This window comes from Pezoporus occidentalis, unplaced genomic scaffold (assembly GCF_034315485.1).
Source record: "Pezoporus occidentalis ecotype Australia unplaced genomic scaffold, CSIRO_AGI_Poc_V1 ctg159, whole genome shotgun sequence".
Lineage (NCBI taxonomy): Eukaryota > Metazoa > Chordata > Aves > Psittaciformes > Psittacidae > Pezoporus > Pezoporus occidentalis.
This window is the reverse complement of record NW_026913415.1, coordinates 315,130-327,604: the sequence shown is the minus strand read 5'-3', so window position 1 is coordinate 327,604 and position 12,475 is coordinate 315,130. Positions and strand designations below refer to the sequence as shown.

The 12,475-nt window shown below is 44.9% G+C and overlaps 1 protein-coding gene across 11 annotated transcripts in view; it reads left to right on the top strand.

Moving 5' to 3' along the window:
• Positions 1-12,475, top strand: part of MYO9A (myosin IXA) — a 191,262-nt gene that overhangs the window by 131,659 nt on the left and 47,128 nt on the right. For 10 of the 11 annotated variants that reach the window (XM_062612104.1, XM_062612102.1, XM_062612107.1 and 7 more), the window contains 4 exons: positions 3,096-3,217; positions 4,405-4,546; positions 5,896-6,091; positions 10,199-10,318. In XM_062612104.1, the coding sequence (XP_062468088.1) occupies positions 3,096-3,217; positions 4,405-4,546; positions 5,896-6,091; positions 10,199-10,318 (580 nt within the window). The remainder of the gene's footprint in view (positions 1-3,095; positions 3,218-4,404; positions 4,547-5,895; positions 6,092-10,198; positions 10,319-12,475) is intronic. The other variant, XM_062612105.1, reaches the window with a different exon arrangement.

Here is a 12,475-nt window from a genome sequence, read left to right as displayed (position 1 = left end):
GGAAAAATGCTAGGAAAAAAGAAATAAGGGGAATATTTTTTTCCATTTCATCTTTGGAGCAATTGATCTGGAATAGTTCCTGCTGCTACAACATGCCTGTGTTGGAAGGAGAGCCTGTATGTGAGTTATTGTGGAAAAGGTTATTAGCTGAGGACTTCAATCCCTCTTTGTATTTGGCCAACACAACAAGAGGCTGCATTGGGGATGGAAGGGAGGGAGCAGTGGACAAACAGATGTAGGGAACAACCCCGCCGCCTGGGAGTGAGAGTTTCTGACCCAGCCCAGAGGAAAACAAGCATAGGAGGGAAAAGTAGCCAGAATCCTGCAGCTGAAGAAACCGAGGCCAGGACTTACATTGCTGACTGGCCTTAGGTCATGCACTGTCTGGAGCAGAGCTGAAAATCCTAGCATAGTTTGGGTTGGAAGGGACCCATAGAGGTCATCTGGTCCAAGCCCTCTGCAGTGAGCAAGGACATCTTCAACCGAGCCTCAAGAAGTAGAGATCTTGAACTCAGGTCTTGTATGGTCGTGTACTGGGGTGTATTTAAAGAAAACCCCAGCAGCTGGCATTGCTGTTCAGTTCTTTTCCTCCGATCTGAGAAGCAGTAGAAGTTTTTGGTGAGGTCAGAATTTCACAGCAATGTTCACTGTGCAGCTGCTCACCGTCCCGTGTGGAGCTGTGGATGTCTAGGGGGCTTCCGGAACAGAGTGATGGTATGTGACCAGCTTAGATGTATGCAGACTTAAAACCCTTACAAATTGGTGAGCCTGGGGGGGAAAGAAACATAAAGCCCCCATGCAAGTAGCTCAAGAAAGAGTCATGATACTTAATAGGTAAGGCAAGTAACATGCACCATCACAACTACAGTAAGGCTTGTCTTTACCTATGCAGCAAGTTTATTGCTCTCTTGGTGCTCAAGACCAGACCTGAGCAGGCAAAACTGGGACTAATGGACCCTGCATCCGCTGAAGCGGCTGTCAGGAGCAGATGTTGATGAATGATGCTGACTCCCATTACCACTGCATGCATCACCAGCTGTCTTCTAAATCACTCAGGAGAAGCTCGTGCTTGCTAAAGAAATATGCAGTCTTCTCCAGTTGGCTGATTGCTGGAGAGGACCTTTTTTCCTGACTTGCACTAAAAATGCAATGAGTCTTAACTGTATGAATTTGAAATGCCTATAGTTCAGCAGGGGCTTGTGAATCATCATCCTACATCCCTGCTGGGTCCTGGTTGCTCGGCAGGAGCCAAAGAAAAAAAGTAAAAAAATATAAAAATAAAAACTAAAATTCATCATGGGGAGTTATTCCTTATTTTCAGGATTATTTTGGTTTTTTCCAATGGGGTGGTTTATGTTTGGAACCTTAAAAATCATTAAAAAAACCTGTGCCTACAGAGAATACACTGGTGTAAAGGTACGTGACGTCCCAAATACTGAATTAAAGACCTTGGAGGGTTTTAGCCAAAATTTCCTTTTGGGATGTCTCAAAGCACTTCAGGGTCTTTTAATTCCCAAAATAATGTGTGTGGAGTTCATGTTAATTTTGGATGAGAGTTTGAAAAATATATGTTTTAAAAGTTCTTTGCTCATATTAAAACTGAAAGCAGAAGCAGCAATAAAGATGAATGGGATTGTTATGAAGGTGCATCATATTAGTGCAGTTCTCAGGATATTTTACTGGTTTTCTTCACTTCTGCATCAAAATGTCTTACACTAGAGAAGTAAAAATGTGGCTTGGATTGGTTGGACATTTGCCAGTACAGGGAGTAAGGTGCCCTTCCAGTGTTGCTGTTTGTAGAGTGGGTCACAAGCCTTTAAAGCATATGATAAAAAATACGATTTCTGAACTCTGCTTTCTTCCAGATGCCTCACAATAATCCCTGCAGGCAACTTCTCAAAGTAATCCAATTGCAAATCTATCTCAGAAGAAACGACCTTTATAAAAGAGCAAGGGACCCCTTCCACTAGAGCAGCTTGCTCCAAGCCCCTGTGTCCAACCTGCCCCTGAACACTGCCAGGGATGGGGCAGCCACAGCTTCTCTGGGCACCCTGTGCCAGCGCCTCAGCACCCTCACAGGGAAGAGCTTCTGCCTAAGAGCTCATCTCAGTCTCCCCTCTGGCAGGTTCAAGCCATTCCCCTTGGCCTGTCCCTCCATCCCTTGTCCCAAGCCCCTCTCCAGGTTTCCTGCAGCCCCTTCAGGCACTGGAGCTGCTCTCAGGTCTCCCCTTCAGGAGCCTTCTCTTGTCCAGGCTGCCCCAGCCCAGCTCTCTCAGCCTGGCTCCAGAGCAGAGCTGCTCCAGCCCTCACAGCATCTCCATGGCCTCCTCTGGCCTCGCTCCAACAGCTCCACGTCCCTCTTGTGCTGCTGCCCCAGAGCTGGATCAGGGCTGCAGGGGGGTCTCCCCAGAGCACAGCAGAGGGGCAGGATCCCCTCCCTGAGCTGCTGCTCACGCTCTGGGGGTGCAGCCCAGGGTAATAAAGATAAATAATTCCTTTTTACTCAGCATGAATCTGGGGCAGATCCTCACTTTTACTGTAGAATGCTGTGGCTCCGCTGGTCTTGGAGCAGTGATTTCTGCTAGCTCGAGGTCTCTTCATAGCCCTTATGATACCAGGCATTAATGTTGTGAGGTACAGAGTTGAGTGCAGTGAAGCAAGAAAGGGAGTTAAATTGGTTTTCCTCTGCAATTAAATGAACATGTTCTATACACCATTTTCTTCTAGGAAATAAATACTCTTACTTGATGCAAACACACTGTATTATGCTTTAAAGGCAGTCTAGGAAAAGGAAAGCAAGAATCAATGGTGCATGGCACGTCTTGCATCCTCAGAAGACAGTGTGTGCCAGACAGCTGACCTGTATCTGAGCAAGTCTGCTGCACCTGAAATTGTTAAATGCTGTGTTTAGGGTGTTCCTGTTGTTCTTTATAATGTTCTGCTGCATCAAATAAAATCTCAGTGGCACATTAACAGAACAAATGTTCATTTCGGTAAACGGTGCATCAGTTTCCAGAAAACCCTTTCCATTTCACCAGGTTTTATTTTTTTTTTCTTGCACCCGATATCCTTTTTATATCTGTGGGGTTTTTTAGGAGGAATATAGAGCAGAAGGAATTAGCTGGCACAACATTGACTACATAGACAACTCCAGTTGCATCAACCTGATCAGTAAGAAGCCGACGGGCCTGCTCCATCTGCTGGATGAAGAAAGCAAGTAAGTAGGAAACTTGGGTTTGCCGATTATTGGTTTTTTTTCACTTAAAAAGTGTTTATCCTCAAGTTTTCCCTACTGTGATTCTTCCCAGAAAGATTCTCTTAGCTTGCTAGGCTGATTTATCTTCTGTCTCTAGTTTTGTTTCCAAGGTGGTAAAGCAAACAGTGGCAAATCAGCAAACAGAGCAAAAAGAGCCTTGAATATAAGAACTAAAACTGTGTTTCAAGAATTTCTTCTGTTAAAAGGAAGGGAAAAGGTCTCCTTTGCTTCTCTCCTCTTTTGTCTCCCTGTCTCTTGTGGTATAATAACATGAAGGTGCTTGAAGTTTAGCTGAGTTAAGGGAGAATCCCAGTGCATGAGTTAAGGCATGGGTGCTGTTGTTGAGATACGAGGTTGGTTGATCAATTTAGTTTTAAAACTTAAGCCATAGAGAACTGAGGGCACTTACACATAGGGGCTGTGCTTCCATGGGGTTTCATGGACATCAAGGGTGCAACTCAGATTTGCATCCTTGGTGATAATCCATCCAGCTTGTCTTGGTAGAAGTTAGCAGATTGTAGAATCCCAGCCTGGTTTGGGTTGGATTGAAGGGACCTTAAAGCTGCTCCAGCTCCAACCCCTGCCACGGGCAGGGACACCTTCTACTAGAGCAGCTTGCTCCAAGCCCCTGTGTCCAACCTGGCCTTGAACATTGCCAGGGATGGGGCAGCCACAGCTTCTCTGGGCACCCTGTTCCTCCTTGCTCTGGCAAGATCAGTCAAGTAACCCTTGACACTGAAGTGAGACTTGTAAACTCAGTATTTCCTAGATGTGCAAGTACCCCATAGATACCAGAGCAGTCCCGGCCTCAAAACCAATGAGAGAAACTTGGGGTCCCAGATAAATGCAGCTACCCTCAATAATGTCTATGCAGTGGGCATATGATGGCGTATACCGCAACATGCACCTATTTGTGCTTTCAGAACTGACTTCAGATCATTACTAAGTCAGCTTAGAGTTCTCCAGGCACCAGATATACCTTGTGTTTGTATATAACCCGATGACAGCATGCAGAATAGTGCTTGCTTCTGCAGGCATGGAAGTGGGACCTCAGAATCTCTCTCTTTTCCCATTTGTGGTCAGGAAAGAAGTGTAAAAGCTTTTTCATTGGGTTTATGGTTGTCTTCTTTTGAATTCTTTCCACTCAGTTTTCCTCAAGCCACAAACCAGACACTGCTGGACAAGTTTAAACGTCAGCATGAAGGGAACTCCTACATTGAATTTCCAGCAGTCATGGAGCCAGCTTTCATCATCAGACACTACGCTGGCAAAGTGAAGTATGGAGTGAAGGTCAGTCCCCCAGCAGTTGTTTTCATGTAAATCTCCTAACTGTGATGGGGAAGCAGAGCACTAAGGGCTCCACAGAGCAGCTTTGGAGAGGACTTGGCTGGAGAAGAGACATGAGGGTTGGGAGAGAAGTGTTTGATAAAAAGCTTGGCTGAAATGAGACGGTGATGGGGGTTGTATCATCCTGTTCTCCTCCATGCTGTGAGCCCTGTGTGTTGGCATTATGGGGAATAATTCAGGGATGCACACTGAGATTGGGTATTTGGTAGCCTTTCTGGGCTTGGTTGATGTAGAAAATCCCATGGTTTTCATCATTCATTATTCTTTAACACAGGCTACACAACCATAGGGCTCAGCATCTCTCTGCTGCAGGGACTTTTGGAAATGCCATTCAAATGATTTCAAAGTTGGCCCTATTTATATTCATTCCACTTAATAGCAGAAGCAATTCTGGTGGGCAGCTGAGCCTATATGAGAAACAGCCTCAGGATTTACAACTGCAAAACTGTTGTTGTGTTTCTGATGCAGTAAATGCATGTGACAAACTTAAGCATAAAATCGTACAATCATAGAATGGTTTGGGTTGGAAGGGACCTTAAGACCATCCAGTTCCAACCCCCTGCCACGGGCAGGAACACCTCACACTAGACCATGTCAACAGGCCCCTTCCAACCTGGGCTTAAACACTGCCAGGGATGGGGCAGCCACAGCTTCTCTGAGTAACCCATGCAGGTGTCCCACCACCCTTACAGGGAAGAGCTTCTGCCTTATATCTAACCTGAACGTCCCCTGTTTCAGTTTGAGCCCATCTCCCCTTGTCCTGTCACTACAGTCCCTAATGAAGAGTCCCTCCCCAGCATCCCTATAGGCCCCCTTCAGACAGTGGAAGCTGCTCTGAGGTCTCCACGCAGCTTCTCTTCTCCAGGCTGAACAGCCCCAGCGTTCTCAGCCTGTCTTCATATGGGAGGTGCTCCAGCCCCTGCTCATCCTCGTGGCCTCCTCTGGACTTGCTCCAACAGCTCTGTGTCCTTCTTACATTGAAGACACCAAAACTGTGCACACAGTGCTCCAAGTGGGGTCTCATGAGAGCAGAGGGGCAGGATCACCTCCTTTGACCTGCTGGTCACACTTCTTTTGATGCAGCCCAGGATATGCATCAGCTTTACGATGCTTCAGAGTGCTTTGGGGTAAAACATTTCTTTTCTAGACATAACCAGGTGCCTAATACAGGGACAGAAAAAGAGATAGAAGCAGATTCAATAGTCCCAGGGGCATCCAGATCTGACCTGCTCTGTCTTGTAGATAATTGTTTATTTTCCTCTTTTTCCCCCCTCCTTTATGTCTTTCCCTAGGATTTCCGTGAGAAGAACACAGATCACATGCGCCCGGACATTGTAGCTCTTCTTAGGAGCAGCAAGAACGCCTTCATCTGCGGGATGATCGGGATCGACCCGGTGGCTGTCTTCCGCTGGGCCATCCTGCGGGCATTCTTCAGGGCCATGGTTGCCTTTAGGGAGGCTGGAAAACGATACGTGGAGAAGAAAACTGGTACGTGTGTCTATGTCCTCATTCTAGCGCCTGCTTTTCAGCAGCAACTTAGGTCCAGTGTATTACTGTGGTATTTTTAGTAGCCTCACTTAGTAGGAGTGATTGATCTATCCAAAAGTCATTAAGATGTTGATTTTTGATGTGCAAAAGCTCCATTGAAATGTATATTTGGATTTGAACACATTGTAAGGGAATAATTTCACTTTGCTGCTTTAACTTTTCCTTTCTGTAGGGTGCATGCGTAGGAAATCCAGAATGACTCAAACAGAAACATAACAATTATTTAGCAGATAAGGCCAAGTTATATTTTCTAGGAGTTCTTGAACTGGAAACAAAAAAAGGCACTAACTTTTCTCTGTATTTTTTCAAGCTGTTCACCCTTTAAGCTGCAAGAGAGCGTGTCTCTTGTCTAGCAAAATTCATTGCTTCTCAGTCATCCAGAACCACTTCGTGCTGAGCACAAGGGCATTAAATTAAAGGAAAGTGATGGTGCATCATCATGCTGTGGCAGGCAATACCTGGCTGTGCTTTTAGACCATTTCTCTGCATAAACCAATTTGGGGAAGATGGGTCCAAGCTATTACTATTAATTTCTGGGCACAAGAGGGCTTGAAATTCATGATGAAATTAGAGACTCAGCAGGGAAAATGTCAGCTGAGTTAAAACAAAGTGCAGAGCTGCACCATGAAGTTTTCAGTCGGAGAGGTGTGCATCAAGGAGAGCCAAGGAGCCTGAGACAAGGGACATAGGAATGGGAACCATACAAGTGGAAAGAATATTTTTCTTGTTTGGGGTGAATAACAGCATCCCAAAGAGCAGGAGGCAGAAATCAGCTTTTGGCTCTTGAGACTTTTAAACCTCCCAGGTGTGATGTTAGAGCAAAGGTGTTTCTCATGACCCTGGGTCTATGGCACATCCAGCAGCATTTATGGACAGTGCTGTTGCATACCACCAGGAGGTAGATGGCAAAATAGTTGGCACTGGGAGGAATTTCACTCGAGCTGGGTGCCAAACTCCATGTTTGCATTTTCTGACCATCATCTTTTCGTCTTGGACTAAACCCAGGCTGAACCTGAAGCAAGCTGCTCAAGGAGATAGTAAAAGTACGTTCAGTCTTGGAAAATAAGAGCTAATTTCAAGCCCTGCTTCGCTGTCTGTGTCTGGCAATCGGTTGTGCCTGCCATGCTCGTCTCCTACTAGCTAGCTTTCTGCTTTTCAGTCTTCAGTTTGTGGCAATAACTTGCTTGTATCTATATCTATATACCAATATATAGGTATATAATAGAGTCCAGGAGGTTTTCAGACAATTCTGAGACTCGATTCTTGCATCACCGTTTCTTTCCATACCAAAACTAACCAACACACAGTAGTGGCTGGATTTCTAACCATTTTCTAGCACGTAATGATGCTTTTTTATCTATCTGGGATTCTTTAGCCTGCTTTCAAATGGCTTTGTGCTTTGTAACTGCTGGGTTTGGAGTCCAGAAAAAAAGAACAAAATGCCTTAGAAAGCTGGATAAGGTTTGTCTTAAGCTACCCAACAATTCTCAGGTAATTTATACTCCAAGTTTCTATGTGCATCTTCAGCATGCATTGGGAAAAAGTCATGAGAAAGTCACCATTATAGAGGCAGCACTATCCACCTTATCCATTGGGAAAACTTGCCCTACTGGCATAGCTGGGACCACTCACATTCAGCTGCCTCTGGCCTCTCTGGAGAGGCACCGTAATGATGAATTAATAAAGAATCACTAAAATCACCCCATCTCAATAGACAACCAAAGACAGGCTGTGGTTTAGGTCTAGTTTGGATTTTTACCAAACCTTGCTGGCTTTACTTAGCCTGATTTGAATGTGTTCCTGCCCACAGATGTGGGGCTTTCAATAACGTTATGGTAGATTAGCAGAAAATAACTTCACACATGTACGTTCAGCCAAGGGTGCATGCTTAATGTTCTCATAGACTTTGGTTCTTGGTTTCTGAGGTCCTGTCTGCTGCTGCTCCCATCCACCAGGCAGGTGTAATGAATCAGTAGGAAAATATCTGAAGCATGCTTTGGTTTTATTTAAGGCTCTTTGCACTCTTTTGTCTTAACCCCAAATGGGTCTCCTTTGCTTTTCACTGTCTGAAGGCCTGCACAAGTCATGCTTGCAATACTCAGCGGGGATTTTCATGACAAATCTCCAGCTTATGTATAAGCAGCTCTGCAAAATTTTGCTCTGCTCTCTTTTTGCACCATCCTTTTGGTTATCTTGTCTATGCCAGCAGTGGCAGCCAGTGCTACGGATGCTTCTGTGGGGATAATCAGCATTCCTTCCTGCCTGCTTTGGGGACTCTCCTTTTTTTGTTCTCCTAATATCCCAGTAGTGCAGCTTTTAGTGACTGATGATTGTCCTTGTTAACCTGGAGGTGCAGAGCAGCAAAGCAGTACCACTGTGAATTTTGTTGGGTACCTTTCTCTTCTGCCCAGGAGATGTGTCTTAACAGGGCTGCCAACCCTCCTTGGATGAAACACTGAGGAGCTGGCAGGCTGCGGTTAGCTGAAGGGTGGACTTCTTCAGTTATTTGATTTTATTATTATTATAGTTGAATTTATCAGGGGAACTACACATTTGAACTAGATTTCGTTAGTGAACTTCAATTAAAGGAACATTATCAAGCTTTTTAGGGAAGAAATTTGGCTAATTGACATTTTTTGCTGTGTCATCAGTATGAATTTATTACCAAAAAAAAAAACCTAATTTTTTGTTAGGGAAAACTGATGGAATCACAGAAGGGTTTGAGATGGAAAGGACCTTAAGATCATCTAGTTCCAACCCACTGCCAAGTGCAGGGATGCCTCACACTAGACCATGTTGCCCAAGGCTCTGTCCAGCCTGGCCTTAGAGGGCTTGGAAGAGCTGATGCCATTCAAACCAGGCTGTGGAGACTCACAGCTTTCTCATCTTGCTTTTGCTGGACATGAACCTAAATCCTCTCTGACAAAGGGCTCATGGTTCTGGGGCTTTGCCCTCCCTCAATGGGCTCTGCCTTTGCATTCAGCCAACAAAGGATGCTCTTTGGGTTAGTGCCTATTGTGGCTGCTCTACATGATAATGTCTTCTCAAAAATGATGCTTTTGACTTCTGCAGGTTTAGTCCTGAAGCTTGACACCAAAAACCCACATACACACTGAAAGAATAAAAAAAGCCAACCTGTATGTGCCAAATAAATGTGATAGCAACCAAAAAATGGGTCTTTGAGATCAAAGTGAGCAGCGTGAAGTGGTGTTGATGTGAGGAAGATGCCCCTTGACAGTGTTCCTCTGGAAAGTTCAGAGCAGTCCTTTCTGATGATTAAATGTGTTGGTATGAAATGCTTCAGTGCTGACACAAGGTAACTCCTCGGTGACCTCATCACGGCCCAACGGGAGCGCGATGTATCCCATGATTTGGCCTCTTAAAGGATGGTGGAGAGGTGCTGCCCATTCACACATTGTCACCCGTGTAACCTCTCCTCCACCCTATGGTCAGAGCTGGGCCATGAAAAGTCCTCTTGACCACACAGTGATGGTTTCTTCCAACTTTTGACCTCAAACCCATTCTACGTAACTCCAGATCCTGTATCCTCTGCCCTCGAGGAATATGGAACCCTTATTCAATGCAAACCATTTCTTTTGCCTTTTAATTACCAATATCTGATCAAAGTGGGGCACTGGGGTGCAAGAGGGGAATTTGAGGTGGCTGTGTCCAGGAGCATCCGGACAGGGAGCTGCAGATAACACCTGACAGAGGCATGGAAAAGATTTTGAAAAGCAGTTAATAAAACCAAAATTTATCAAATCATCTATGTTTTGCCAAATAATCTCAGAGTGATTATAAAGTGATTATACTCTGGATCCTATAAAGGATTATAAGCAGGGTTGGGATGTGGTCCAGCCCATTGCTCCTGTGCCGTGGCTCCGTGTCCAGAGGAACCTGAGGTTAAATTGTGTCAAGCACCAAAAAACACATGACCCTCAAGCTCTCGCGTCCTTCGGGCTTGTTCTTTACCCTCTCCTGATTTCTGCTTATTATAGTCTTTCTCCTCTCTCAATTTTCTGTTTTGTTTTCATTTTGCTTCCCAAGGGCATGATGATGCAGTGCCATGTGCGGTTTTGAAAAGTGTGGATAGTTTTAGCTTTCTCCATCACCCAGTTCACCAGAGGAGCTTAGAGATCCTGCAGAGATGCAAGGAGGAGAAGTACAGTAAGGCTCCACCACCTGCCCTTCCCTCTGATACGACACTCACACAAGAAATGGAAACCAGGTGCATTCAGCCTAGAAGGGGTGAAAAACACCACCCAAGGAGCCTTCAAGCATCAAAAAATAACAGTTTTGAGCCTATTGAGAAATTATTAGGCAGAGTTTGGGGAGGAAAATAAAGTCCAAACCCAAATCTCTTGAGATAGCATATCACTGTGTTGGTGGTTTCCTCGTTTATTCACTGACATTAAGTCAGGAGGCTGATGCCAGGGGTATTTTTGGAGTGGTTTATTTTTGTTATCACACGGGTGATAACAAGCTCAAAGCTCCGCTGGTCCGGTAGGAATGAACATCACCACAAGTCTGTGGCTGATACAGCTGCAATTTGACTTCATTGAGATTTCATTGGACTTCCAAAATAACTTTAGCTTGTGAAAATACTGTCTCTGAGGGCTTTTACTTAAAACTAAAGCCTTTGGCAATGTTGTTTTCCAGAATGAGTTGAGTTACTATGCACTTGGTCTCCGTTTCTTCCTCCTCACTCCTCTGTCATGTAATAAGCTCATCCTGCATGACAACATGGACACTCTTGCCTGCACTACTGTATTATATATATATAAAATATACATTTGGTGCTTGTAAATTTAGATATACCGTTTTCCTGCCATTATTCTCTTCCTTTATGTTGCACATTAAAGCTTACAGAATTAGAGCACTGCTGTATGCAGCCTGCAAGGGCACAAGGACAAATCCCCAGCCCCAGTTGTTAACTTCAATATTGTGCAACTTAGGTGTAAATGCCAAACACCCAGGTTTTTTCTCTAGAGCTGAGCACAGTAAGTACAGCAGTTGCATGTGAAGTCTTCAAAAGTACGCTTTTCATGCAAAAAACCTTATATCAGATCTCCATGCTTTCTCCAGCATGTAGCACTGGGGGAGCAGAGGTGTTTTAACTCTTAATTTAGACTTAAATTCTTAACTTAAACTACATTATTTTTTCCTACAAGCTCTCACTATTGCTATAAGGAGATCTAAAGCAGTAAGACAAGCTCATCACTGGATTTATTAAGTGGTTTTGTACTAAGTGACCTTATTGATGCTACTAAAGAAGTACTGAAAAGAAAGACAATTACCGGTGGTGTAACTTTAATTGCAATTAATTAATCAGTTCAATTTTAATTTGTAAGCTAGCTGAGCCATATGGGAATTCTGGGGGATGTTACATTTGCTGTTGCTTACATGGGAAGGCAATTCAGCAATTCATACAACTCAAGAGATGCACAGAAACAGCTTCAACTTAAGGTGAAGCAGTGACTTGAGCTCAGTGTTGAGCTTAACGTTTTAAAACCTCACTTACTTTACACTTGTCAACACACTTTGGTTTCTCGTAGGAGACACGTGGACCTAAGAGTAGCAATTCCATAGATGCTACTATGGACCAGACAATTACCAGAGTAATTGATGTTCTGCTTTCAGAGGTCATTCACATCTTCATGCAGGGTGTGCTCCTGCAAGCTGCTTCCCCAGGCTTCATGGCTTGGGAAGGCTTAAAATGGGGTTGGAACATGTACTTTTTTTGGTCCTGAATTTAGTGGGTTTGCAGGTCCCACAGGCGAGGAGGTTGTGCGTGCTGAGGTTGGCCCCAGGGACTTGGCTTTTCCTATAAGTTAGTTGAGGTTACACCCATGGCATCCTTGAGAGAGGGACCAAATAGATCTGGAATTGTGCGCATCATAGAATGGTTTCGGTTGGAAAGGGCCTTAAGATCATCCAGCTCCAACCCCTGCCGTGGTCAGGGACCCCTTCCACTAGAGCAGCTTGCTCCAAGCCCCTGTGTCCAACCTGGCCTTGAACACTGCCAGGGATGGGGCAGCCACAGCTTCTCTGGGCACCCTGTGCCAGCGCCTCAGCACCCTCACAGGGAGTAACTTCTTCCTTATATATCCTTATATTTTCCTGTTTCAGTTTGAACCCATCACCCCTTGTCCTATTGCTACAGTCCCTTATGAAGAGTCCCTTTCCAGCACCCTTCAGACACTGGAAGGCTGCTCTGAAGTCTCCAAGCAGCTTCTTCTCTCCAGGCTGAACAGCTGCAATGTTCTTAGTCTGTCTTCATACGGGAGGTGCTCCAGTCCCTGAGCAGCCTTGTGGCCTCCTCTG